Genomic DNA, 27,789 nt, shown 5'->3' on the forward strand with positions numbered 1-27,789 from the left:
TGCTGGCAGGCAGGGACTGCCCCGGGGGGAGACGCTCAGTGGGCTCCGCTCTGCAGTGTCCTCATGCGCCTTCAGAGTCAGCCGCAGTCAGGGTCTCCCCGGGGACACATCACACAGAAAGCGAGTGGCGTTGCACCAGGTCGGAGGAGGGTCGGAAGAGTGCCCTGGGGGGCTGGCCAGCGTGGGACCGAGGGGGTGAGTGAACTGAGGCAGCTGTCCTGAGACGCCCGGCGGGCCATCGTGGCGATGAAGAAATGTGCCCATTCTGGCCGAGCTCGTGGGGCAGAGCTCAGACCTACGTGTAAAACTCAAATTTTCAGAGAAATTTTTCAGTGCAATATAAAGAACTTTCTAATAGACAAATCTGTCCACAAATACATACTTCATTTAGAGGTAAAAGCTGGGTGACCACTCAGTTGGAATGTTCCACAAAGACTTTAGCTTCTGTAAGAGATGGAGATTAGGTAAATTTCACCCTCCTCCAATTCGGCAATTCCGTGAATCTCCTCCCCTACAAGGTTGAGTGACACTATGCATGTCTTACAGACATGCTGTGTACAGAGGTACAGGCTGTGCGCTGCACAACTCTCGGTGGCGCCACAGCACAGAGACTGGGCAGAAATAAGGCCTTTGGGCAGAGCCCAGCTGGCCCAAGCAAACGAGGCAGCACTATTTTCAAAGCTATTCTTAGGACTGAATGCCACGCACAATTTAAGTGACCTAGTGTAGGAGACGGCATGACCCAGAGTGGGACGTGGAGGGTATCATGGGGAGAGGGGAGGCAGAGGAGGCGGGAGGAGAAGGCACAGACTGGAGTACAGAGAGCGTTACCTGGTCTGGCTTCATCCTGTGACCCGTGGGGAGCCGTGGAGTATTTTAAACAGGTGAATGACAAGAGCGCATTTATGAATGAATAAATAAATAACTCCAAAGCTGACTGTTGTAAGGGGAATAGATTGAGGGGAGAGTTGGATTCTCCCACACCAGCATTTTATTCCCAGCCCCTGCAACAGTGTCTGGGATGTATAGTAGGTTCTCAAATGAATAAGTAGTTTGTTGAATGACTGGTGGATGGGTCGTATGTGTGGGTGGATGGGTAGGTAGACGGATGGATGGATGGATGGATGAATGGATGTATGCATTGACAGATGCATTGGTGCATTGGTGGATGCATTGATGTACGGATGTATGTATGGATGGACAGATGGATGGATGGGTGGATGGATCCATGAGTGCATGGAGGAATGGTTGCATGCATACAGGGATGGCTGCATGCATGGATGCATGATTAAATGGCATTTCTGAGGCCCAGTCCTCACTCTTCTCCCTCTAACCCTCAGAGTGTGCCCGTCACCAAGCCTGCCTGGTCACCACCTTGCAGACCCGACCTGGTGCTCTGAGGTGCATGTTCTATGCTGACACGCAGATCTGCACACACAGCTTGCAGGCCCCGTACTGCCAGCTGCTGCTCCGTGAAGAGGCCACATACATCTACCGGAAGCTGAGTGAGTCCCGGCCTGTGCCTTTGGGGCCATTCCTGGGAGCCTGGCTATGGCTGAGAGGGACTGTCCAAGCGTGGGGTGGCCTGTGGGCAGTGGCTTTTGAGGTTCTTAAGGAAAAGCCAGCCAAAGATACCCTGGGCTCTGCGGCACGCACTTGGGATGGACTGAAGGAGGCGGCAGCCCCTTCCAGGGCAGATCTCCGCGCCGTCTCTGTTCACTTAGTCCGTTAGTCATAGAAGCCATTTTGGCCCTTGAGTTTCTTAGTAAAGTAATTCCATAGACCACTTTTCATTACTGTTTTGTAGTTTAGAAACTTCTGTCACACAGCTTCTCTCATTTGGTCCTCATGCTAATCTCGTGAGGTAGTAAAAGAAGGGCTTTTATCCCGTCTTAGAGATCAGGAGGCGCGGGCCCGGAGAAGTCAGGTCACTCCTCTGCCTTCACACCGAGCCGACACAGGGGAGGGACGGGAGCCCGGCCTGCACTCCAGAAGCACCCCTCTCCCACGGGACCGCATGGCCCCGTAACCGCATCCGAGTCACTTTAGAAAGGGCTGCTGCTCCTGGCTCAGTTTAAAAACAACCCGTGAGGTGCTCTTATGTGTCAGGCACTGTTAGGTGCTGGGGATGCGGGGATGAAGCAGGCAAGGGGATGGGAACATACATGAAAGTCCATCGCTCAGTCAAAGTGGTGAGATGCGTGTAACAGGACACATGGGAGGTGGGGCCTGGGGAATGCACCTACCCCAACATACTTATTGGATAAAATTAATAACTTTTTAGAAATATCGGCTATGTCTGCCATCTTATCATAAAAGCAGAGGTTAGCCACAATATTTATCGTCCCCGTTAGAAGTACTCAGTTCTGCCACTCTCCCAGGAAAGCAGCCACAGACTATACAATCTGTAGATCCATGGGCATGGCTATGTGCCAATAAAACTTTATTTATAAAAGAAGGTAGCAGGTGGATTTGGTCCCACCCCGTCCTAGAACATGGATGGTAATTCAGGGTTGTCTTGATCCAGTGATAATTGTCCTCTTCTGCCTCTCCTCCACCTCAGACCATGAGAGTGTCCCCCAAGCCGGGGAATATTGAGATCTTGGGCCCTCCATCTCAACTGTTGTTTTCTATCTGGACATTTCTATTATTTAGTCAAGTTGGGTCTCGATCGCATATTTCACCCATAGTGTAGCTAATCCGTGGGCTAGTCTGCTGAGAAATGCCTTAACTTTGAGGCTTCAGTTCTGTAAAACAGATTAGACCCTTTCTCTATTACCTGTGTGTGACTCAAATTCCAGTGAAATGTTCACCTGCAGCAGAAGATGCTTGTTTACGTGTATTCACAGAGGCGTTGTTAGTACCTAAGGCACCTAGAGAGCTACAGCTGGTTTTCTTCACCCATGTAGTTAAGAAATAGCTGAATGGCCTAAATACGTGGATATTCTGGAAAGAACCCACCATTTCTGCAAAAGAGTTCAGAAGGGAGAATAGCACATCTAACATTTTCCCCACGTTGGCTCTTGTCTGGTCTGGGATTCATCCGGCAGCCTCGGTGAGGGAGGGGTGGATGCCACGGTCCGTGGGAAAGCCAGCTTGCATTCCCTCGAAATTCTTTGCTTTTGCATTTTCTGTCTTTGCTCCCCCTTCAGAGGATGCCACGTTCATGAAATGTGGCCTTTTCCTGCAGGGCAAAGGAAATGGCCTCAGAAAGTCCTGCGACCGTGGCGCCCACAGCCTTGCACGCTTGCCCGAGCCCCTCTGGGTGCCACCTGAAACAGGAAGTCTTGTGAGAGGGCGCTCTGGGGGAGAGATCAGTTGTGATGTGCAAGGGAGACAAGTTTAAAAAGCAGCAACAATTTCTTCCCATCCTGAGTTTCCATTTTAAGTTCCAACTCACACCCCAATGTTTTTGCAACAGAGAAGGTTTTGTTCAGTTTCCCACCTCCCTCCCTTCCTTTCTTCCCTCTTTTTCATTCATTCATTCATCCATCCATCCATCTGTCTGTCCATCCATGTGTTGAGCTATCATTTGCCAGTCCCTGGGCTTGGAACACTACGTTCATGATTTTACTTATTCCTAACATCTTTGCAGTGTAGGGACCACTATTATTTCTATTTTGCAGGTGGGAAAATGGGAGGCACAAAAAGTTATGAAGTTTTCCAAAGCAGCTGGTCTATAACATAAAGCACAGGCCTGCTCAACTCCCCAGACCAGCCACCGGGCCCTCCTCACCGCTGACCCTCGGCCCTGGCGGTCGTGGACACACGGCGTACCAGGGTTTCCCGCCCTAGCACCACTAACAGCTGGGCCCTGGGAAATTCTTTGCTGTGGAGTCTCATCTTATCTGTGGCGGGATGTTCAGCAGCATCCCTGGCCTCTACCCTACTAGGCGTCAGCAGCCTGTCTCCTTCACCCTTGCCACAACCGAAAATGTCTCCAGACAAATGTCCCCAGCGGACAAAAATACCTTTGGTGGAACTATTGCATTATACCCAGCTTTTGAGGAATGGCTAGACTTTGTCAGTCGGTCTGTCTGTCTGCCTGCCTCCTGTCCCAGGCTCCTGTTAATCTTCATACGTGTATCACAAGTACAAGGAGCTGCGCAGGGAACAGCGAAGCATCCTCTCTCAGCCAGCTGCAGTGAAGCAGAGCAAAGCAAGCACACCTGAAGGCAATAATAACAAACTACACACACACACACACACACGCACACACGCTGAGGGAGGGGCAGGCGGCAGCGGGGGAAAGAATGTCCTCACCAGTGTTTCTGTCCTTTGTGCAGGAAGGGGGGGCCTAGGCCCTGTGGGGACTCAGACACAGGCCTGTTTCGAGTTCCTAAAAGTGTATTTGGCAGTTTTCTGAATCCATGAAAGTGGAAGATACAGGAGATAAGCTGGCACTTCCCAGACAAGCGTCTGGTGATGAGCACGGCAAGGCGGGGCGGAAGGCGCGCTGGAGCACAGGGCCTGCAGGGCAGGGGGCGCCGGCTCTGACCTCGCAGTCCAGGTGGGGTTGGGATGCGAACAGAGGGAAGGGGGATGCAGCAGGCACAGGAAGAGGCCCTGGACCCTGTGTGAAACGGGGCAAGATCAGAGATGGGGCTCGGAAAGGCGTGGCCTTGAATCCCACAGCGGCTTGGAGGCCGCGCGGCCACCCACCACCGGCCTCAACACCCGTTTTCTCACCAGTGAAACGCACACGGGGCCCCCGGTTCCTCGGCTGCAATTCTGAAGTCTGAAAATCCTAAAAGGCAGAAAAAAAAATTTTCTTTTAAGTCTGTGGCAAGCTTCATTTGGTGGCAAAATCACACCAGGAGTTTGTGACTGAAGAAATTATCTCCCTTATTCATTCCTCCTTAGCAGCCTTTTCTCACAGCGACGCGTGTGTTTGGTGATGCGGTCCTCCTCCGGACCTTTGTGCCGACTGCACATGGCGTGTCTGTGTCTTTCAGTTCTCTTAAAAACCCAACATTTCTGACCTGCGGCGCACGCCTGGCCCTGGGTGCTGAGTGAGCACGGGCAGGGGGCCTGGCCTAATCCCTGGGAAAAACTGATGAGCTAGAAGGTGACCGGGAGAGAGGGGATTAGAGCTGCGCTCTGCCCGGTCGGTGCCTGGGGAAAACGGGCTGTCTTTGCTATTCTTTCCTGCTTCACGTGGAGCACTAACCTCACTAGATGTAAGCTATTGGTGTCTCAATGAATTACCCGTATTTTTAAAGAGCAAAGAGCAGTGTTTGTTTCTGAAAGCATGTTCAGAATATTCCTTGTGAATAGAGCACCCACTGCTCTATCCCCCCACTTCCTTCTCCACTCCCCATCCCAACAGACTTCTCTCTGCTCGGCTCCGGGACGTCCGCACCTTCTGTGACCATCGCTCCCTCTGGCCAGCTGCTGGGCAGGGCCCGGGCCATCCAGGTGGGCACCTCGTGGAAGCAAGTGGACCAGTTCCTGGGAGTGCCATACGCTGCCCCGCCCCTGGGGGAAGGCCGCTTCCGGGCACCAGAGCCCTTGAACTGGACAGGGTCCTGGGCTGCCACCGAGCCACAGTAAGTGTTGAGTGCCATGCACTTTGGTGAATTCCTCCGCCTTTCTAATCCTTCCGGCAGACTTGGTGGTAGAGTGGTGCATTCGCGTTTAAGCGGTTTCTGGGGCTGGGGGTGTAAAGTTAAGGTGGCGTTATGTGCCCCCAATATCAGTGACTTAGCATTATCTCGCTCCTATAAATCCCCCTAGTGCTGGAGGGGTCAGTGTGTCCTGCTCCCTGCGGTGATTCAGGGACCTGGCAGACGGAGGCTCCGCCTTCTTTAGCAGGAACCTCCCTTGACTTGACGTGGCATCCAGGGAAGAGAGGCTGTGGAAGGGTCTCCCGGGGAGGCTCTATGGGCCATGCCTGTGGGAGGGGTACACACGTTGCTCGCACGCGCTGGCCAGGCCTGAGTTCAGTTGTGCTAAGAAATACGAAGGAGAAGGAAGCATATCTGTAAAAGTATGCAATGAAAAAATTTTAAAGAGGGCTTTTTTCCTCAATAGGGACAATATCAAAAGAAACTTTCAAAAAAGAAGGGAAAAAGCACTCATATCCTGTTTCCCTCCCTCATCAGCTCTTTTCAGTTTCGCCCCTTCCTCTGCCTGAATATATAACTGTAGTTGCTGACATGTTAGAGAGGTATTGTGATTTTTCTGTTGACCTGTTAGAGAGATTTTTTGATTTTTCCAATTAAATCATGGTCAGGGTGCTCGTGAAAAGAGCACCCCTCTCCTCTCGGGCATTTGCCCTTCTGACAGGCACGTACCGCTCTTCCTGAGGCAGCTGCCTCCCCCTGTCCCTTGTCACCCATGGCCACCTGCGGGGCAGCTCCGCAGGCCCAGGCCGGAAAGGACAATGAAATGGGAGGCTCTCGGGAAGTGGGAATCCTCCAGGTGAGGGCTGACAAAGGCTTCAACGAGGGCAGTGGCAGGAAAATGCCGAATGCCACAGATAACTCTCCACCTTTGGGAAACAAGAGGAGCGAATCAGCACTGACTAGGGCACTTCAGCACCTTGGAATGTACTCAAGTGACAGGTGCGGTGGCAGAGGTGCACGGGCTTCTGAGCGGAGGCTAACTGCAGGGCTTGGTTCACGAGAGCCCAGGGCTGATGGGGCTTGGGGTGTGAGCAGGATCGTAGGACCGTCTTCTGGCTGCATTACCGCCCCGCTGACATTAGGTGTGTCCCAGGCAGGATCTCAGCTCTGGGGCCAGGAGAGCTCAGACTGGCACAGCCGGACTTGGTGCTGGTGCAGAAAGCAGTCGGACACCCCGTCTGGAGACAGGGCACATCTGAACAGAGCAAAGAAGGGCCACGGTCCTGAGGGGCCTCTGTTGTCTCTTCTCTGTTTTGGGTTCGCGCCTTGTCTCTGGGGGATGTTCCTCCACAGGCCTGTGGCAGGGGCAGGGATGGGCACCCAGCTCTTCCTGACAGTCACTTGCCGCTCCCATCGCCCCTTTCCTGGTGGCAGAGCCATGCATTCCAGTTTGAGCCGTGCATGGGGAGGAAGGTGAATGGTTACGGTGGCATTGTGTGCTCTGACAGGTAAACCCCCAAACATCAGTGACTTAGCATTTCCTCGCTCCTACGAAGTCCATGTGGTGAGGGAGGGGCCGATGTGCTCGGCTCCAGGCAGTGACTCGGGGACCTAATTGCTGCCTGATTGCCGCAGAGCCGGTGGGCTCTGGCCACTGCTGTTGGGCCGGCAGGGGACGCGGGCACGTTCTCTTGGTTGTTTCCCCTGGAAGTCATACAGCCTGTACCTGCAGGGCCAGCTGCTGGCAGCCAGGAATCAGAACGCCCGCGTCGTCTGGAGTCAGCGAGGACTGCTTGTATCTCAACGTGTTCGTCCCTCAGAACATGGTGAGTTCTGAGGCCTTGGCTTGTTTGCCTAAAATCTGCCGGTCAGCAGCCCCCGAGCCCCACAGCTGCCAGCACCGTTCCCTCATCCCTGCTCAGGTTATGCTCCCCTGAGGGCACACAGCAGCTGGGCTGAGCGGAGGCTTGATCTCGTCTCCTGACTCCAGGCCCCGTGCCCCTTCCTGCGGGCATGTCCCCAGGCCGGGGCTGCTTTGCCACTCTTCTCTTGGCTGCTCTGTCACCCCATCCTGGCCATGGGTGAGGAGTGTGGCTGCCATATCCCGTAATCCCACAGCAGTGCATGGGCGCCCCAGGGACAGACCCTGCGGAGGAGGGGCCCATAGCACGGACTCTTCCTGTGGCCAACAGGGTCTCAGGCTGAGGGCTGACGTTCACCTCGCGCCTTGCCCCCACTGCGTTGACTCTCGCTGCAGCGACCCGAACAGCCTTTTCTCTCGGTGGTGTGCTGCCCAATGAGGGGTACTCAGGGCACTTCTTGTAGGGGATTCGGGGCCCAGCCCGGACCTGCCTGACAGCCCTTGGCCAACGAAACCAGGGCCACCTCAGCCAGCCTTTCTCTATGACGTTAAAAAAATCTTCATGTATGAAGACTCAACACCTCAGAGCTGGAAGAACCCGGGAGAGTGTACTGGGGGTTGGGGGAGCCCTGGGCCGGAATTCTAGCTTGGCCCTGCGCTCCTGTTGGTGCTTTTAGAAGTGACTGCACTGCGCCAGGCCTCTGTGTTCACATCTCCAGAAGGGGGTGCTTATCAGAGCATCCGCCACATGGGACGGAGGCCCTAAGGAGACATTTTAGTTGGGTGTAGTAGCCACTAAGTCAGGTCCTCGGTCACTGCTTGCTGTTGGTGTGTCAGAGCCTGTGGCACGTGGAGTGGAGAAGTCACAGCACAGAGAGGCAGGGCCTGAATGGCATGAGCCACCTGGGGCCTTGCACATACCCTGGCCTGGGGCGGGGTGTCAGATCCCCTAGTTGGAACACTATAATCTAATACAAAAATGTCAGCCTAGGCTCAAAGCCCAGATCTGCTACTTCCTAGCTGCTCTGTGGTCTCAGACAAGCTGCTTCACTAAGCCTCTACTTCCGCATCTGTAAAATGGGAGTGATAATAACACGCCACCTCACAGAGTTGCGTGAGGACCGAATGAATTAAATACTTAGCCCAGTGCCTGGCTGTCGGCCAGTGCTTAATAAAAGGTAGCCCTGCATCACCAGGATGGGGTTTCAGTCGGGGTGGCTGAGCAGGGAGGACTCACCAAGGCCCCACAACCTCCTTCTGGAATAAACTAGTAGCCAGAACTGGGGTCTTGGGTGACTGCACAGCTGCATGATAAGGACTGCGCGTCTGCTGTGAGCTGCCATTCTGGCCACATGCACACTTTGCAGCGCGGGCCACGTGTCTTCGCTTTTTGTGACCCTCAGTTTCCTTATCTGTGAAGCGGGGTTTATTAGTTTGCCTGGGCTGCCCTGACAAAGTACCACAAACTTGGAGTCTTGAACAACAGCAATTTATTTTCTCATAATTTTAAAGGCCTGATGTTCAAGATCAAAGTGTCAGCAAGGTTGATTTCTTCTGACGCTGCTCTCCTTGGCTGAGGGTGGATGGTCTTCCCCTCCTCCCTGTGTGTCTACGTGGTCTTTCCTCTGTGTGTGTGTCTGTGTCCTAATCTCTTCTTATAAGGACACCATCATATTGGATTAGGGAGCACAAGCTAATTACCTCTTTACAGGACCCATCTCCAAATACAGTCACATTCTGAGACCTAGGGGTTAGAGCTTCAACGTGTGAATTTTGGGGGGACACATTTCAGCCCATAGCATGGGGTCAGGTGTGCCTGCAGGGAGGAGTTGATGGGAAAAGTCTTGTGTAGGCTCCTCCCTGGGAACGGAGCCCTCGCCAAGCTCCAGTGGGTGGAAAGGGGCCAACCTCATTAGCTCCCACATTCCCCTCTCCCCCCAGGCCCCCAACGCGTCCGTTCTGGTTTTCTTCCACAACACCGTGGAGGGCCGGGGCAGCGAGGGAAGCCTGGTCCTCGACGGCTCCTTCCTGGCTGCTATCGGCAACCTCGTCGTGGTCACTGCTGGCTACCGCGTGGGCATCTTCGGCTTCCTGAGTTCCGGTGAGTTGAGGGCCTCGGTGGGGGCTGCTGATCCCTGAGCGGAGGCTTGCTCTGTGTATGTTCAGCCCCTTCGTCCCGAAGCCTCATCCTGTCGTGGTCCCTGGCCCTCCTCCAGCCCAGCTGAGCACTCGGTGGAAGAGAAGGCACGCTCAGGGGGCTCTTCGGGGGTGCTGGCACCCACAGACAAGGCGATTGTTGCCGTTGTTTGAACTTTATGCCTGAAGCTGTCCCATGGATGTTGCACGTTTTATCGTGTGTTTGTGCGCACGTGCGTGTGTGCGCTCTGGGGCCCCAGGAGGTTTCGCTCAAGGTCACATGGTCAGGAAAGAGCAGATCCAGGGTCATCACCAGGGTTGACTCGCTCTGGAGAGCTCTAGGGTGGGCCGTACAGTGGCTCTTGTGCCCACAGGGAAGCCGTCTGCCTGGGAGTGAGGGCTGCGTCAGTAGTGCGCTTTCCCTTCCATTCCCGCCTCCCCTGTGAACATTGGCCTGTCCCCCTGAGGACAGGTGTATGCCCTGGTTGCTCCCCGTCTCCCCATCCCCAGGGCAGACCTGAGACTTGGACCAGTCCCCGTTTTCCTTCCATATCTTCCCCATCTCCAGTCCCCACCAGCAGTACGTCAGGCATCAGGCAGAAGGCTGACATGCTAGTCTGGGAATTTGAAGAGCCAGCCATTGTCTCAGTGGCCTTGGACAAAACCCTTTCTTTCTCTGTGTCTCTGCTTTCTCCGCTGTAAAATGAGAAACCATTTTACAGCTTCCAAAACTGCTGTGAGGCTCAAGTGAGGTGGTGCATGAGAGAGGGCTCCCCGCAACCTCCAGGACAGGCGCTGAGCTTGTCTCTCTGTTCTCCCGGGCCCCCGCTGAACACCTGGAATGTCTCGCCTGCTGAACACAGTCGGGTGGGTGGAAGGGAGTCTGACCAGACATCGGCCTGGACTAGCATGTGTGGCGGGGGCGGGGAGGGACGTCCCGCGCGAACCCTGGGGGGTGTGTGGGATGAGGGCGATGGCCGCCTGGCGTGAGGCCGTGAGTGCCACGAAACAGATTCTGGACCTGCACCACAAACGTGAAACTGGCAACAAGTTGAGAAAGGATGCCACTAGCTGCCCAGGTGGGAGACGCAGATGACGAACAGACTTCAGTTCCTTAGGGGAGCAGAGTCGGCCGCGCGCGCCCTGAGAACACTTTGCCTGGGCTTTATTCCTGCTTTCAAATACCTGACTAACAGCACTCGGAGTCAGTAGCTCCTTTCCCTGAAGAGGTGAAACCCAGACCTTCTCCTGGTGAACTGTGGTCACGTGGAGCTTGCCACAGGCATGGCCGGCTTTCTGGCGCAGAGCACTTACAGACAGAAGAGAAAGAGTTTCCATATGTCGACCATCCCTGAGTGGGTGGGGGATTATGATTTCATGGACTGTAATCTTACTGAGACTTGTGTTTTTCTGGGAAGGGAAACTCATTTCTGCTGCTGGTGGGGCACTGGCAGGGGAGGCCAAGGAAACTTGCAGAACACTCAACCCTTTCCATCCTGACTTGTGATGCTCCTGGTTCATTGTGCTTAAGTCAAAACCATCCGCCAGAGAGAAGGAAAGTTACACTTACGGAGCCCTTGGCCTGGTGAGCCTGTGTCGTTCCCACGGTAGCTCTGCGAGGCCAGTGCTCTGGGGCATTTCACAGGTGCGGCTGTGAGGCTCAGAGAGGGCGGGGAGCTTCACGCCCCGCAGTTCGGAGGGGCGCACTGGGCGATAAAGCCTGGTGGTCAAACGAGAAGAAGTGCACTGTGGCCTGTTCGCGCAGGTGTCTAGAAACAGCCTTTGGCTTGCAGAGTGGGCCAGCCTTTCACATTCCACTCTCCTCCGGCAGTTTTTCTTTGCATTATTTGCTAGACTGCCTAGCATTCCCCACCGTCCCTGGATGTCACATCTTTTCCTCGGCCTTCCTGGCAGTTCCGCCGGGCTGTGGGAACTCAGCAGTGACCGCGGGGAGCGTTGTGGTCTGGGGCTGAAGTCCACCGGTGGTGATGTGCATCCTCTCGTTGGGTACGTGTGTGGTATCGGTGGTGCAGCCCAGAGCCTCCAGGCTCCGGGAGCACATTGCATAAGGGACGGGGGCCAGGGGCCACCACACGCCAGCACCAGTTCTGTGGCCCGCTAGGCAAACTGTGCTCTCCGTGAGACAAGGCAGCCACAGCCAGCGGGGAGTCATGGCTACTGCTGAACTGAGCAGTCGGACAGGAAGTGAGGGGTCAGTGCTGCGCCTGGAGAGGCCGTTTCCCCAGCCCGGATCCTGCACGCGGGACAGGCCCCAGGGGCAGAGGGGCAGTGATTACCCTTCTCTCCCTGGCAGAGTGGTGCCACGAGGGAAGCTAGGGGCTGTGGTGTGCAGGGTCAGACGGAGCGTGGGTGCACCAGGGCCCGCGGGCTTTCCGCAGGGTCTGGGAGTGGAGGAAGTGAGCGCTGGCAAGGGAGCCGGACAGACGGCCAGGCACGGTCCGTTACCATGACCTCATCGCCCTAGGGGCACTCGGAGGCCTCCTGAGAGGATCCGCCACCCCCGGTCGCCAGAACAACAGGACAGGGGCCAGTCCCAGTGAACAACCCATCTTAAGGGCCACTGGAGACAAGGCTGGCCCTGCAAAGGGCATCTCTGAGATAATGCTGGGACTGTTTTACTTTATTTAAGAAAAAACAACTTGTACAGAGCTTATTCTGTAGCTCTGTAGAACTGTTACTCTTCCATTTACCAATATTAACTAATTTAATTATCCTAACAACCGAATGAGGTAGGTACCATCATTATCCTCACTTTACAGATAATCAAGTTCCATTAAGTAAGTGGTCCAGGGACCCCTGAGCTGCAAGGTGGTGGAACCAGGGCCTGTGCCCTGCCCATCTGGCCCATAGCCTGTGCACTGAGCCAACAGTCCACGCTGCCTTTTATTGACGGCCATCCATAGAACCGGGGTGGGAACCCACCAGGAGCCCAGAATTGTGCTAAGGAACTTTAGAGGGATCCTTGAAGAAATTGAATTTGCAGCCAAGAGCCAGTAGGACAAGGAGGGAGCAATGGAATGTTTGCCGGGGTGGGTCTGCCCAGAGGGGCAGGAGGCTGGAGGTCGGGGTGGGGGGGCGTAGATCAGGGTCAGCTGGGGCAGATGGAGAGGGGGTTTGTCACCTTGTCTGGGGGTCTCCTACTCACACCCATCTCCCCACCAAACTGTCTGCGCCCGGTCAGAGGAGAGCAGAGCAGCCCTCTCCAGCTTCACGTCCCCACCCTCACGGGACAGCTCGTGTTCGTGGCAGGACCAAGCTGCGGGGATGGGAGTGGGGCCCCGAGGGTGAGGAGGCCCGGGGCCCAGCCTCAGCCAGGCTGCAGGGGGAGTGAACGGGACGCGGCGCGTGAGCCTGGGGAACCCAGGCCGCTCGCACGGCCGGCACCGATCCAAGAGGGTCTGAAAGGCCAGGAGGAGGTCTGGACTTGCCGCAGCAGGAAGGAGGGAGGCGTGACGGCTCTGGAGCAGAGACAGTTCCATAAATAGAATGCTTTGATTTTTTTAATGAAAATAACACAGGGCCTCTCACACTCTAGCTTTTTAGCAAACGTTCGTTGAATTGGACTGAATGTTGGGATGGAAAGCTCTGAGTGTGCCTTGGAGTTTAAGCCTGAACTTTATCTCAAATTTGCACTGAAACAATCTCCTTCTCAAGGCTCTGTTCCTCACCAGCAAAGTAAAGAGCTGGGCTAATGGGTCTCAGACCAGCTAGTTAGCTGCCTCCCATGCCCACCCTTGAGGCTGTGTGAGCTGAGGGCCATGGCCCTGTCTGTCTCGTGCTCTGCAGCACCTAGCGCGGTGCCTGGCATGGGGTCGGGTCCAATCCAGCCGCGTCTGATGAGCAGCCTCCTGAACGCTCCTCACTGCTGACCTCCTAAGGGTCCGTAGACCCCAGAACGTCAGCACTGGCCCTTATCACGTGACTGGGACACTGGTGGAAGGGAAGCGAGAGTCAGGGCTGTCCTCCCCAAACCCCCATTGTCACTGGAAATGCAGGCCACGGATGTCACCTCCCAGACTTGCGGGGCTAGGTCCGACTCAGTGGGTGTCCCACCTTCCGGCCCTGCCTAAGGCCTTGGAGACAGTCCTCCTGACAGAGGCAGAAGTGCCTGGCAAGGACAGGGCCAGTGACACTCCAACCCTGGCACAGGCAACGTACTGGGAGAAGTGTCCCCAGGGGGCAGACGAATTTGCGCTGCTCTGTCCTCTGAGCCGGTGTCCCTGTCAGCTCTGAGACACCGGCTGGTGGACGGGGACGCAAGATTTTTCTCTTCGGGAATACAGGGGTCAAGTTTCTCACTTGATACCGAGTTCTGTTCATCCTAACGATGGTCCTCCGCCCACCTAGCATTTACTGAGCACCTGTTATGTGCCGCTGGTTTTAGCGGGGGCTCTGTCTAGCATGAAAGCCTTGGGGACAGGACCCTGACAGGGGAACCTCACTTCACCTGAGGGCTGCCTGTGAGTCAAGGCCACAGCTGAGAGGGAGGGCTGGGCCAGAGGAGGGAAGGAGGGAAGACAGGGTGAGGGGTCTGGGCTGAGGCAACCCCGTGTGCCCAGCCCAGGCCCGGGAGAGGGTGGCACAGCGTCTTTGAGCAACTGGTGGGAAGCCTGTGAGCCTGGGGCACAGATGGAGCTTGGATATATGACCCTGTCCGTGGGGCCTTGGATACGCTGCAAAAGCTGAGACCGTGTCCCGGGGACAGTGGGACGAGATGGGAGATTTTAGGTAGGGTAGGGCACAGTGTGTGTGTGTGTGTGTGTATGTGTGTGTGTGTGTGTGTATGAGAAAGAGAGAGACCACGCGCGCACACGCGGGAGGGAGAGGGAAAATCAAAATATAAGTTTAAAAGACCAGGATAAATAGTGCTAGAAGGAGACTCGACCTGGAGTGGTGATCAAACAATACAGTGTACAGATGATGTATTACAGAATTGTATACCTGAAACTTAATATGATTTTATTAACCAATGGCACCCCAATAAATTCAGTAAAAAATTTATTTATTTATTTATTTTAAAAAAATCTCACTCTGGAAGTGGTGTGGAAAGCTCATTGGAGGGGAATGTTCTGCCCCAGGGGGCCGGTGAGAAGCTCTGGGGGGAGGCGGCAGCCGAGGTCCACGCCGAAGGAGAGCTGGGGCACCCGGGAGGGCGTGGGGGTGCAGCGGACGCAGTGTCAGGGGACACTTGCAGGGCTGTGCAGGGGCAGGACGGGCGGGGGTGTGGCACGGGAAGGAAGAGACAAGACACTGGCAATGCTGCCCGCTGGGGTGCTCAGGAGGCTTCGAATCGCACCTGCGTAGGACTGAATGGACTTGCGGTGCCTGTGGGGGAGGATCCAGGAGAGGCGGGGGTGGGGGGTGTGGAGCTGGGAGGTGCTCTGGGCGCTGACACGCTCCCGAGGGTCACCCACATCGAGGTGGTCATCGAAGGCAGAGGATCTGCTGGGGCTTCTGGAGCAGCGCAGGTGTGGGCCTCCGCTCAGACCCGAGCAGGCCTGTGTGCTGGGGTAGCTGGTGGTGTAGCTTGACAAGGAGGATCCTTCGAATTCAGAGGAGGGTCAGAACGACACGGGCATGCAGTGTCCCAAAACGCCGAGGAGAAGAGCGTGTTTTTGCTGTGCATTTGTGTGTGCGTGTCTGATTCATTCATTAGAAAAATATTGTACTAAGCTTTCAATGTATAGTTACTGGAGTCTGTGGAAAAAGGAAGGAGAGGTCAACTCAGCTGAATGCTATTGAAGGTCACGGGAGATGAGGCAGTGGGAAGGAAGGGGGTCCAGAGCCTCGGCTGGGCCCGGCCGTCGCTGGCGGGCAGGGCACGGAGGGCCACCAGCAGCGGGGGAAGACACGGGGAGGGAACCTCACCTCCTTCCACCAAGGGGCCAAGCCGGGGGCCGGCCTGACCATGAGCTGCGTCTGGTCTGAGCCACTGCCCTGGCCGCCGCCTCGTCTCTGACGGGGAAGCTGTGGTCCAGAGACGTGCAGGGGCAGGTCCAGGGTCTCCCAACACCATGCCTGGAGGCCCTGACTTCCGAGCCCGTGCCTTTCCCAGTAGCCACACTGTGTTTGGAACCACAGGCCCGACCTGGGTGGACAGAAGCCCAGGTCCCGCCGAGGCTCCATAGGGGTGGCACCAGGATAATTCAGTTCCAGTTGCCAAGCCCCCAAAAGTAAAAGGCCTTCCTTTTTCTGAAGGGTCCAGTGAGATGCGTGGCAACTGGGGGCTGCTGGACCAGGTGGCGGCTCTGACCTGGGTGCAGACCCACATCGGCGTGTTTGGCGGGGACCCTCGGCGCGTGGCCGTGGCAGCCGACCGTGGTGGCGCTGACTTGGCCGGCATCCACCTTCTAACCACCAGGGCTGGCGGTTCTAGACTCTTCCAGAGAGCCGTGCTGATGGTGAGTTGAGGTGCCCCCAGGCGAGGGGGTCCTTTCTTTGTTGAGCCCGGTTGGCTTCCGCTGCTTGGTTTGCCTTCTCCTTCTCTCCGAGTGTGTATCCTGCTCATGGCCGCCTCCCCACATAGATGTGAGCCCGGGGGCTGAGGGGCTCCCCGTGGGCTGCCCGCCCCCATCTCATAATCCCAGATGAGGGAGCGCTGTGTCCTGGGGGAGCCTTGCTGGAGTTCCAAGGTCTGAACTCCCCACGACCTCCCTCATCCATAGACAGCCCCAGGGGGACGGGATGTTGGGTGAGAAGGCTTCTGGTGGGGATGCGGGAGGAAGTTAATGCCCAGGGTGGAGGGCGGCCAATGCTATGCCAGCTGCACCCGACGGCGCTCCCGGAGCAGGAGGGGAATCGAACTGAGAGAGCTCGCGCCTGCTTCCCAGTGTTGCCTTCCTCGTCTTCTCTGGGCCTGAACTTCGAATCTTCCCCTAAGCTGTCTGGTTTCCTCAACAGCCCGCGCTGCACCTCCCCCCGCCTCCCAGATTCAGTTCTGGTGGCAGTTCACCATGCGACAATATTGGGTGATTTGTTACTCTCACTAATCGTTCCCACCTCGTGGGTGACTCCATGCCTTTGGGTGAGAAGGAGGTAGGGGACCCTGGCACTTGTCCAGATGACTGCTCCAAGAGCGGCAGGCAGCTGAGTCAGCAGCCACAGGGTGGGCACAGAGTGCCAAAGGTTTGGCCAGCTGAGTTCCTGATTATTGAATGAAGGCCAAGAATAGGACTCAACACTGATAATTCTGCTGGATGGTCTGAAGCACCCGCTAGGCGGTGACGATGAAGATGATGATGATGATAATGATATAATGATATCGATGATTATGATATAGCAACGATGATGGCAGTAATTGTGATAGGAGAAATAACCACAGCATAAGTCCTGAAAACTATTCTGTCATCGATCAGCTTGTAACTTTACTGAGTGTCCGGTTTTCGGCAGGTGCTGTGCTAGGTGCTGGAAATGCCATGCTCAACAGTTCATGCCCTAGTCCTCAGGCAGCTGTGGGGTGAGAGGCAAGCACTTGAAGCCGGTCGTAAAGAAAGGGCCTCAGCGTGGCCCCAAGGGAAGCCCTGATCGAGCACAGGGCACGGGGAGGCGGGGGGATGTTAGGAAATGCGTCTCAGAGGCGGCGTGGTCTGGGTGAGAGGCTGGGGACAGTGTAGGGCCGTGTGGGCACAGGGCAGGTGCCTGGGGAACGCGTGACTCTTCACTGAGCTCTGCAGACTCCCGAGATGCCACGGAGGATGGGTCTTCCTGGGCAGAGGTGGGGGGTGGCGGGGGCTCACAGGGAACAGCCAGACTGCACTGAACTCCTCGGGGTTCATCTCGAGCACATGGGAGCTGTTGTCGTCAAAGGTTTTGCTTGTTCACTTGCGTTTGGTTCGGTTACCGTTTCAAGCCCTTTTAAGGGTACAGTTCAGCGGCATTAAGTCCATTTACCAGGTTGTGCGGTCATCGCCATTCATCATTTCCAGATCTTTTTTATCATCCCAAACAGAAACTCGGTGCCTGCTAAACCGTTACTCACTTTCTACCCCCTCTCAGTCGCCAGCGACCGCGTTCTACGTCCTCTCTGTGCAGTTGCCTGTCTTGGTGCCTCACGTCAGTGGAACCGGACAAGCTGTGCCCTGTGGTGTGCGGCTCATTTCACTTGTGCGTCTACAGGGTTCATCCGTGACCCACGGTGCAGTTTATATCAGAATCTCAGTCCTTTTTCAGGACGAATAATGTCCCATTTTATGTGTAAACCCCATTTTGTTTATCGATACCTCTGTCAATGGACATTGGGGTTGTACCCTCCTTTTGGCTGCTGTGGATCGTGCTGCTGTGAATATTTGTAAGCCATGGGAAATGTGCTTCCCTTTGGGGTGACTCGTCTTAGAGCAGGGTGGAAGGCGAGTGAAGGGGGACCGTGCTGGGGGCGGAGAGAGCAATGAGTGACACCGCTCGAGGACGGAGAGAGACCGTTGAGACCAATGCCACAGACCTGCTAGCAAACCACTGCCACTTTGCCCAGCCCTCCTGGTGCCCAAGCAGTTGCTCCTAAGGCGGGTAGAGGTGGCATTGTTGGGACACACCAGATGCTAGGTCAGCCTTGCCACCATTCCCGACAGGGAGCTGCGTCTACCGCCTGCCACTTCATCTCTCTCCCTCGTGTTCCATAAAGAGCCCATGGTCCCTCCTGCCTCGCCAGGCAGTTCCCTCTGCGTGGGCGCCGTCTGCCACCTCCCACGTTGTCTGCCCTGTTGGTCCTTCAGGGAGCCTTTCCAGGCTTCTCAGCTTTAGGATCACACCCCTCTCTTGGCCTGTGCTGCCTGCACTTCTCTGCACCACGTTTATCCTGATTTCCCACCGCACACACGTGTTCCTGCTGCCAGCCTGGCTCCCTCCGCCAAGACCGGAAGCTCCAGGAGAACAGGGGCCCCGTGTGCCTTGCCCTCCATGGGGCCCCGAGCACCCAGCACAGCTGTCTCACCACAAATGTTGCATAATTAACATCTGGGCGGGGGAGGGATGAGCAGATGAACGGGGACCCACAGGCTCGTTCATTCCCCTCCTTCCCCTCTCTTGCGTTTTTTCTCCTTTGATTTGGGTTTTCTTTAACCCATCCCTCTGCAGGGCATTCTGTCCTTGTGGCAGGAGGTCTGAGCTCCACTAGCTCTCAGTCCCTGAGCCTGAAAGCGGACCTCCCTGGCTCTGAGTTGATCCTGAAGATGTTTCCCCAGAGCCCCCTCAGAAACCAGACACGCAGTGGGACCCAGGAGACACAGAAATTCTCTGCGAGTAGGCTCAGAAGGCAGAATTTTCTTTTTGAAAATTCTGGAGTGTTTAGGAGTTTGGGGAATTTCAAACACGAATCTGTTTTAACAAATGGTAGTGTATTTAAAAATAAACTCACCATCTGTTCCAGTCATTTAGGAGCAGCTTTTACAACTGCTCCCAGCAGTCTTTGCGAGGCATGTGAAATTATGTGGAATCTGGAGAACTAAAGTGTTTCAACATATTAGCAGCTCTTCAACGTGTTCTTTACCAGCAGATGCTTGGGGAATGAATGCAAGTTGGTGATATGCTCTTGATAAAATTCTGTCTTTCTCCAAACCCTGGGGCCAGAGCTGTTGAGCTGGCAGGCGAGACAGATTCCTGCGGTAATTAATAACTTGTATTTATTTGTTTAGTGTGTTGGGGGCCATATGGAACTTTCAGTGTATTACCTCAGAGACTCCTCAGTTTGATTCACAAGGGGTGTTTTTTCAGTAGCCACTGAGAGCTAAGAAATCCAAGGCTCAGAGAGGTTTAGTGACCTACTGAAGAACACATAGCAAGGAAGGAGCTGTATTAGGGATTAAAACCTAAAGCCAGATCCTGTGTTTTCCTAAGGATACGTTTACTTTTTGTTCTTTTTTTTTTTCTTTTTAGCTTTTAGACCCATAAATTTCTTACCCATCTTTTTGCAAATTGGTTTCCAGTTTTATTGCCTTATTATCATAGGGCATGAATTGGAGGATGCTGACTCTGGAAATTTATCAGGATTTACCCTGTGGCCTAATGTATTCTTTGTTGGCAGGAAAGTTGCATAGTTTTACTGAAACCTTCTACTTCCTTACCTTGGCTTAATCCATCAGTTTCTGAAAGCTGTGTTAAAACCTCCAAATAAAACGATTGACGTGTCTATTTGCCCCTGTAATAGTTGCTTAAGATATTTTGAAACTTATGTTAGATTAATCTAGGTTCAATCATTATATCTCCTTCATGCATTGTTCCTACGGTCCATCTCTCTTCACCCTTGGGCAAAAGTGCATTTTCACCTACATTTCATTTTGCCTCAACATTCAACAGGTTTCCCTTTTGTTCATTTTTGCATGAACACATTGCCACCCCTTTATTTTTAAACTCCTCATCCTTTCATTTTAACCATGTGTCAGGTAGAGGATAGAACGTGGGAATTCTGAAAATCCACCCTCTACACAGCAGCCGGTGTGCTCTTTGAAACCTATAACCGAGATGATATCACTCCCCTACTTTGAACCTTCCGGGGGTTTCCCGTTTCTCCTAGAATAGACCCTCCGCCCCTTCCCGTCCCATCCAGGCCCTGAGGGACCCGTCCGCCTGCCTCCAGAGAGCCCCTCGCCCCTCACTCGGCCCCGGCACCCCGCCTTCAGGGGGCACCTCGCCAACACCACTGCCTCCGGTATTCTCTCTTGGTCTTTGTTTGCTTGGCCCTTGGCTCCCCATCTTTGGGCCCTCAGCTCAAACTTCTCCCCCGGGCGGCTTTTCTTAAGAGTCGGATTAGACGGCGCCCCTGCCGGCCACTCTGCCATCCAGCCCCCTGTGTGACTTGCACAGCGAAGTTTCCTGGTTTATTTAAGATATCACACCCCACGACAGCAGAGACCTCGTCTACTTGTCACTGCAACAGCCGCAGCACCTAGAACAGCGTCTGGAACTTACTAGGTGTCCAGAATGCCCGCGGGAAGAAGTTCTGGGGGGGACAAACTGCGGAGGCATCACAAGGGATGCGGGAGGGGTCCGCGTGCGATGGGATTTTCACAACCATCACTCAGTTCTTCTGTCTGCCTTCTGGCGTGTAAGACACCGTCCGAGCCCTAACATCTGGTTTGCTCAAGGCTACGCCTCAAGAAGGTGCCGAGCTACTCACTGGTGACGTTTCCCCAGGTGTTTCATGTTCTGTTCTCTTTCTATTCTCAAGTTTCTCTGAGAATTTGAGAGCTTTGCAGCTTCTGCGTGAGCTACCCACCCAGCTCACCCAGGAAGCTCTCCTTCCATTCCAGGGGTTAAATACGTAGTATGTTTATTTTAATCAGGAATAAATACATGATTTAGCAAAACTTAATGCTTCCCACTTAGAAATCCCTCCAAGGCCTCCCCACACGTTCCAAACGCATGACTCACAACGGAAAATAACACATAAGACACTGTACAAACATCTGGAGTGTGAGAGGTCACGCTGCCTTCTGTCGGACATCAGTGTCCACAGTGTTACATTCATTTCCCGTATGCTGGCTGGTCCCTTTGAAGCAGCCTTCATGGATTGTGGAGGAAACCGCAAATGTCTTCTCGTATAAACACTCTGGAATCTGATGATACAGAAACTCATGTAAACTCATACCCACATACCACAAGCGCGGTGATTTCAGATGTACGGAATGCGTGTGGTAGACAGACAGACTTCTCATATCGGGTAGCAAGAGGCACCGCATCATGGGCACCCACCCTTCCCCGGAAGCCCTTAGCAAAGGGGAAAGTGAGTCACAGCTTCTTCGGCAGCCCCCTTCCTAACAGGATCCTGGGGGCAGCCTGGAGATACGGGCTGCTCCTCCAGGGCTAAATTTACTACATCTCTCCCTCATCTCTTTAACGATGTAAGACACAATGAAGCCACTCCAACGCCCATCTTTCCTGGAGCTCAGTCCTTTTATTCATGTGGGTGCCAGACCCGTCTGAGAATAAAATACTGGGTGAATTGAATTCTTTAGAACTGATCAATTGCCGCCTTCATTTTTTTTTTTTTTTTTGAATGCCAACCATTCCAACCTCAGTCCAGCTGAGACGTCTGCTCCCTGAAGGACCAGCTGAAACGTGAGCTTCTAGCTCACCCTGATCCGACCCCTGTCCCACTCGAAGCCAGGAGCTGATTTCTGTGTCCACACCCCACACGCACCATATTTGTTTGTACATCTTCCTCCCTGTCCACACTGGGGCTACCTCTGCTGGGGCCTGGGGCTCAGTCATCTATTTTTCTCTCTCTCTCTCTCTCTTTTCTTTTCTTTTCTTTTTTTTTTTTTTTCTTTTTTTGGCCTGACGCCGTACATAGGACATAACACAGTGTCTCTTCAGGCAATCATGAAGGAACAATGGCACACTAATCTCTGTGTGAACCTCCTCATGCCCCAGAGCTCTCTCTGGGCCGTGGAGCCGTGGCTGGGACGTGGGGCAGCCTTGCACAGTTCCAGGCCCTGCCTCGCACCCCCTGCCAGCGGCCTCGCGCTCTCCCGTTTGCCTTGCCCCCGGCGGAAGTAGGGAGGCCATCTGACTCCCGCACAGGTGGCTTTGGGACCAGCAGGGCAGAGATCTCCTGATTCAGGGCTAAGTAGGAAGGGTAATGTTTAGTGTCACTGAGTCCCCTTAAAGACAGAGAAGATGTGTCCCGAAGGTCTCTCTGTGGGTTGGCTAAGAAAGTTCCAGGTGCAAGACCAGTTTGCAAACCCAGATGTTTGGCCACAGTGTGTGGCGCATCTTCTTCCCAGGTGTTTCTCTTTCAGAAGGGTTCTCTGTGAGCTGAGGCTGTGGCCATCTGGATAGCTGGTTGGAGGATAGTCCTTGTGTACTTTCTTGTGAAAGAGTGTCTTTCTTTCCCCCCAAACACGACGGGCACTTGTATACAGCACACAAGCAGGGCTCTTCTGAAACACTGCCTGATCCCATCACAAGTCGGCATTCTGCGACGTCCTGGGACGGGTCAGACACCCGGGGCAGTTCCCCGGTCATCATGTGGATAGAGGTGGGAGTGTGAGTTTCATGTAGCTTCTCTTGGCTCCTGGGAGACGCGAGGCCCCCAACGGCCAGGGAAGTGTGCCTCTGTGTCGGAGCCCAGGCAAGAGTTCGAACCTCTGTTCCTGCTGGGCACACCGCCCGGGGCCTGCTCCAGGCTAGTCCTCAAAGTAGGGCGGCGACGAGAAGAAGGAGCTCTTCCTCTTGCTTCCGCTGTACATCAGGGAGATGCTCTTCTTCTTTCGGTCCAAGGGGGCACTGTCCTCACTGGTCAGGGACAGGTAGGAGGCGATGCTTTCCCGAAGGCCGTAGCTGAAAAGGGACTCATCCACGCCAAGCGGGTTCCCTGCCCCCTCAGGATTGTCCTTCAGCCTGTGAGTGGCGAGACGGGGGTGGGGGGGGGCAGAGGAAGGGCAAAAAGAGAGGGACGTAGAGGGATGGAGGACAGGGGAGTGAGAAGAGGAAGAAGAAAAGAGCCTGGTCAGTATGTGTCTAACTTACTGTTCTAATCCTGCTTCCTGCATGCGCGACTGTGTGATCTTAGATAAATCACTTAATATGTTTATGATATTGACAAGGAGGGACAGTTTTATTTATTTCTCAGGCAGTTCTGGCCTCTGGTTTTCTTTGAATTTGCCAATGGGATGTTTAGATCACCACTTAATTAATAAGATAACCCACCCATTCCCAACTACACAGACCCCTAAAATGTAATTGCTGACACTCAAATAAAAGAAATCAGTGGAAGATGGTTTTCCCTTTTAAAAAAATGCTGCCACCTTAGGATTTTGCTGGTGTGTTTCAACTTTCTGAGTTTAAAATAATATTAAGTTTATACAAGATTTATTTGTGTATTACTTTCTGGGATCCTAACAATTAGAAAAACAAAGATGGTATCGTTCAACTAAAAAATGCATCCGGTTAACATTGAAAGGGGACTCGGGAAACTTTTGCAGAACTGGGGACTGGGGGCCCTGGCAGGAAGTGGCCAGGGCCATGCCACCCGCTGCGCGAGGCCTGAGGCTGGTCTGCCTCCCAGGGGACAGCGGGACTCCATGGGCCAGTACCCACTCAGCATGTCCACCATCACGTTTGAGTAGGGCCGGCTCTAACTGGCCAGTTTCCATGTGCCAGGCTCACGTTTTCATGGAGGACACACACACATGCACACACACACACACACACACCCCACCTGGACATCTTCTTCCAGTCCAGGGTCTTCTGGCGCAAGGTGACAGGGGAGTTGGTGGCCTTCACTTCGGGAGCAGCTGTGCTCTGAGTGAGGCAGGGCGTGGTCAGCACACAGCAGAGGCCGTCAGCCACCTCTGAAGAGGGAAACAGACCGCCAGTCAGTGGCACTGAGATTCTGTAGCCGACATGGGGCGTGGGGCTGAGGGACCATCCAGCAGAGCTCCGTCAGCGTCGGTGAAGCTCTTGGGTGCAGGGTGGGGCCAGGGGTGGGGAGTGAGGCCGGCGCGCCATGTACAACACTGATTTTCCCAAAGCACACAGAGCAGCAATGACTACAGTCTGGTGGGCTAGATACAGGTGCAGGGAGAAAGGAACATGCAAGAAACAACGAAAGAAGACAGAGAAGGAAGAGAGAGGAGGAAGAGGAGGAGGGAGGGAAGAAGAAAGCAAGAGAGAAAGAGAGGAGAGCAGGATGGAAAGACATCAAAAAGATAACAGGCACAGAAAAAGAAAAGGAGAAAAAACAAAGATTCAAGGTGAAAGAGAGAAAGGGGACGAAATACAAAGTGAACAAAACCCTCTCTTCTTTACCCTAGATGCCCATGCACAAGGAGAATGAAAACTAAGTCCAGTTCCTCCTTCGCTCAGCTGGTGTAACATGCCTGAGCTTCCAGGGCCCCCCTCTCTCCAGGAGCACTAGGGTGTAGCCCCCGCCCGGGCGCCTTCTCCTAGCCCCCATCACGGAGAGGAAGGTGGGTTCCGGCTGAGCTCAGGCCTTCCGCTCAATGGGGCCAAGTCTGAGTGGGCGTCCTCCGGCCACGACCCCACCGCTCTCCTGTCGTGGGCGGTGGAGTGGCCGGCCGAGGGTGCCGGGTGCCGCCGGCCTCCAGCAGGACGGGGCGCCCTGGCTCGAGCAAGCCCAGTGCCAGGTTTCAGGAAGCACGTTAGGCCAGTGGGTGTCTCCACCTCCCATCTTATTCATGGAGCCCCGGGGGTGACCTTGCCAAAGAACGAGGGGAAATTGTAGCCGAGGACGCAAGCCCAGGCTATCAGAGGCTGGCAGGCAGTCACGCCTTGTTCCTGCGTTCGGCCTGCCTTTCGCCATGAACCTGCATGTCCACCCGCACTGCCCCCCATCAAGAAATGTGCAGCTGGACCCCAAGGTCAGACGGAGCTTAATTGGATGTGAATCTGAAATAATTACCTGTCATGGATTGGGAATTGAAACGGCCTCTCAGGTTAGGAGACTTTCACATCAGACACAGAGACTGAATAAGTCAGTGGCATTAGACAGCCCAGGAGGGGACTTTGTGACAGTCCTGTCTTAGAGAGGTTAATCATTTGGGTAAAAAGGAAAGTTTGGCAAAGAGAAAAGGAACTAGCGCTCGTGAGCACATGACAGGAGCCCAGGGCTGAGCTAGCCTGTCACGCGCCATCTCGGCAAGGCCCACGTCACTGAGCGGTCAGGATGGTGAGACCCAGTTTGGGGAATGAGGAGACTGGGGATCCTGGGGTCAAGTCACTTGCTCCAGGTCATAGAAGTGTGGTCACAACTGCCCCATGGACTCAGAACCAGGAAGTTGTTCTAAAAGCAACTCATCGCCCCTGAGATGGAGAAGAAAGATCCTCTGCTGCCCCTGGTGTCTGGACGCGCTCGTCTCATTCTCCCCAGCCTGGGGAACTCTCTAGAACACTCATCCCTCTCACGCTGTTTGGTTCCAGCTCTCCATTCCAAGGCCCCTCTGTCTCTTGCCTGTGTTTTTCTGGCCCCATTGGGACCTCCTCTGCCCCCCGCCCTCCCTGCTGCGTCCATCGCCGCCATGCACGGTGCTGTTCAGATGCCAGACGTGTCACACGCGTGATTGTTGGGGGGTCCTGACAGCAATCCCATAAGAGGCATTTTAACCCCCATTTTATAGATGAGGAAACTGAGGCTTCGAGGTGTTAGGTCATTTGCCCAAGGGCCCCAGTGTAATCAGTATAAGCAGCCCATAAAGCAAAGGTGCTGGCTCAGCCCCATTTGTGCACAACTGCTCTGAATCTGGGCCTGGAGGAAGGGTCTGGTGGGAGGGGAATTCGCCCTGCTGTTTCCACGCTGGGGTCCTGAGGGGCGCAAGAAGCATTTCAGGGTTTGGGTTCGTTCTCCGTTGCTTGCAGGGGTGAATGGGTGGCTGCTGTCTGCTAGCTGGTGCAGGGGCGGCAGGTAGTGTGGGAAGGCCCTGCCCTGTCCCGTGCATCGGCGATCCTAGCCTGGGGGCCGCGTGGACCCCACCCCATGTGTGAGGCCTTTGCTGGGGCAGCATCCTTTTCATGTTTGCTTTTGTCTATGCAAAACTTATGGTCTGCACACCTCTCATATGATTGTTATTAAAAGCCAAATACCACAACCAATTTTTACTCATAATCGGTAAAAGTTGACGGTTTCCAGGACTCCCTTCCTCTTTCATTTTTAGCTAGGCAGCTAGGTTTTCGGGTATTGCAGAGATAACACATGTTATCATTTATTTTGCATCTGTGGCACAGGAGGCTATGACGCCCGCAGTACAGGACCGATCCTGCTCAGCGATCATTACGACCGGCGGCTGTTTGCATCTACCTCCTGTGGGTGGGGAACCGAGTCCAGGGGGAGTGGGGGGTGTTGTCCAAGGCTCCATAGAGCCCACGTCCGAGCTTGGGCCTGTGCCCCCCGTGCTGCCCTACCTCCTTCATCACCTGCAGTTCTCACAGGCTGCACCCTAAAGACCCTGGGGGTGCGAGGTCAGACCTTCTGACCCTGTAAGGCGGAAGACACTAACAAAGTGAAAGCGGCTTCTTCTCTTTCTCTCTCCAGTACCCAGGGGAGGGCGGGAGGGGCTGCCCTGGCTGAGGGACAGCAGGAGCCCCAGCACCTGGAGCGCACTGGCTCCGTGGCCCTCACAGCCTCCCTGAGGCAGGAACAGTCAGCATCTTCATCATACAGAGAGGAAAAGGGGGCACAGAGTGGAGCAACTAGCCCAAGGTGTCCCAGAGGCCTGGGATGTGAACATAGACGTTCCAGACCCAACGTTTAGAAACGTAGCCAACTTTTCACTATTTCTCCCTTTTCCATAAGGTGAAATTCCAGCCCCTGACCTGGCGTTCAGACCTTCGAGTCTGACTCAGATTTCCTCTTCTAACTCCACACTCTCCCATCACCTCTGTCAAAAACCACACTCCGTTTCGGCCATCTTGGCAGATGGCCCCCGTCCTGGCCAGCGTGGAACATTCTGACCTCTCTCCTGGGTCCAGGAAGGGCATACGAATGAGTGAAGCACAATCCTCGGTCTTTCAGAGCTCACTTGCCAACACAGGCCAGAACACAGTTATGGAGGCCTCAGGGCAGTGAGCGGAGCCCTGAGAATCCTGGCATCGTTGGAGCAGAGGCTTCTACCGCTTGAGGCCGGGGAGGATTTTGATTTGCAGAAAAGGGGAAATGAGTTGCCTCTCAGAACAAAGTCCCAGGGGCCTGCAAATGCATGGTCCACTTCAGGAAGTGCAAACCATCTGTGGCTGTGAACACAGGGGCAATCTGACCGCTTTCGTTCACAGGCAGAGAGGGCGAACTTGACATTAGTTGCATTTCACTTACTTAGGTGGCATTTGCAGGCAACCTGCTTCAGCCTGAAATTCACAGTCTGAATGAACAGGAGAAGAGCATATGGAGCAGGCAGCAGGGGCAGAGAGCGAAGTACATCCCCTGGCCTGTGCTCACAACCCAGGAGGAGCATCCTAGACAGAGGGAGCCCCAGGACAGTTAGCAAAGAGGCCCCACGGGCCGGTCCTGTTGGAGCTTTCCTTACCGGAATAGTGATTCACCAGGTCCTCCAGGCACTGGAAGGTGAGCCTCGGCGAAATGTAGTACCAGTTGTTCGGCAGGCGGAAGATACGGTAATGCTTCACCTGCCGGTGTCTCACCGACAGAGAGTAGAAACCTGAAGGGCACAGAGGACGAGTCAGTGGCTTCCACGTATCCCGGCCTGAGGGTGACCATTTAAGGAGCCCGCCACCACCGAGGGCCGCGGGACACGACGGTGG

General features: G+C 54.6%; 2 protein-coding genes across 4 annotated transcripts in view; one reads left to right on the top strand and one right to left on the bottom strand.

The window, feature by feature from the left end:
• Nucleotides 1-27,789, top strand: part of TG (thyroglobulin) — a 204,856-nt gene that overhangs the window by 100,469 nt on the left and 76,598 nt on the right. Inside the window, exons 37-41 of the mRNA XM_054590517.1 lie at nucleotides 1,341-1,505; nucleotides 5,330-5,549; nucleotides 7,300-7,393; nucleotides 9,370-9,529; nucleotides 15,784-15,986. Coding sequence (XP_054446492.1) covers nucleotides 1,341-1,505; nucleotides 5,330-5,549; nucleotides 7,300-7,393; nucleotides 9,370-9,529; nucleotides 15,784-15,986 — 842 coding nt within the window. The remainder of the gene's footprint in view (nucleotides 1-1,340; nucleotides 1,506-5,329; nucleotides 5,550-7,299; nucleotides 7,394-9,369; nucleotides 9,530-15,783; nucleotides 15,987-27,789) is intronic.
• Nucleotides 21,841-27,789, bottom strand: part of SLA (Src like adaptor) — a 31,507-nt gene continuing 25,558 nt past the window's right edge. For all 3 annotated transcript variants that reach the window (XM_054590515.1, XM_054590516.1, XM_054590514.1), the window contains 3 exons: nucleotides 27,555-27,686; nucleotides 23,738-23,870; nucleotides 21,841-22,917 (listed from right to left, as the gene is read on the bottom strand). In XM_054590515.1, coding sequence (XP_054446490.1) covers nucleotides 22,704-22,917; nucleotides 23,738-23,870; nucleotides 27,555-27,686 — 479 coding nt within the window. In that variant the 3' untranslated portion in view covers nucleotides 21,841-22,703. The remainder of the gene's footprint in view (nucleotides 22,918-23,737; nucleotides 23,871-27,554; nucleotides 27,687-27,789) is intronic.

This window comes from Pteronotus mesoamericanus, unplaced genomic scaffold, assembly GCF_021234165.1.
Source record: "Pteronotus mesoamericanus isolate MK-2021 breed Mesoamerican mustached bat unplaced genomic scaffold, CSHL_Meso_final scaffold_174, whole genome shotgun sequence".
Lineage (NCBI taxonomy): Eukaryota > Metazoa > Chordata > Mammalia > Chiroptera > Mormoopidae > Pteronotus > Pteronotus mesoamericanus.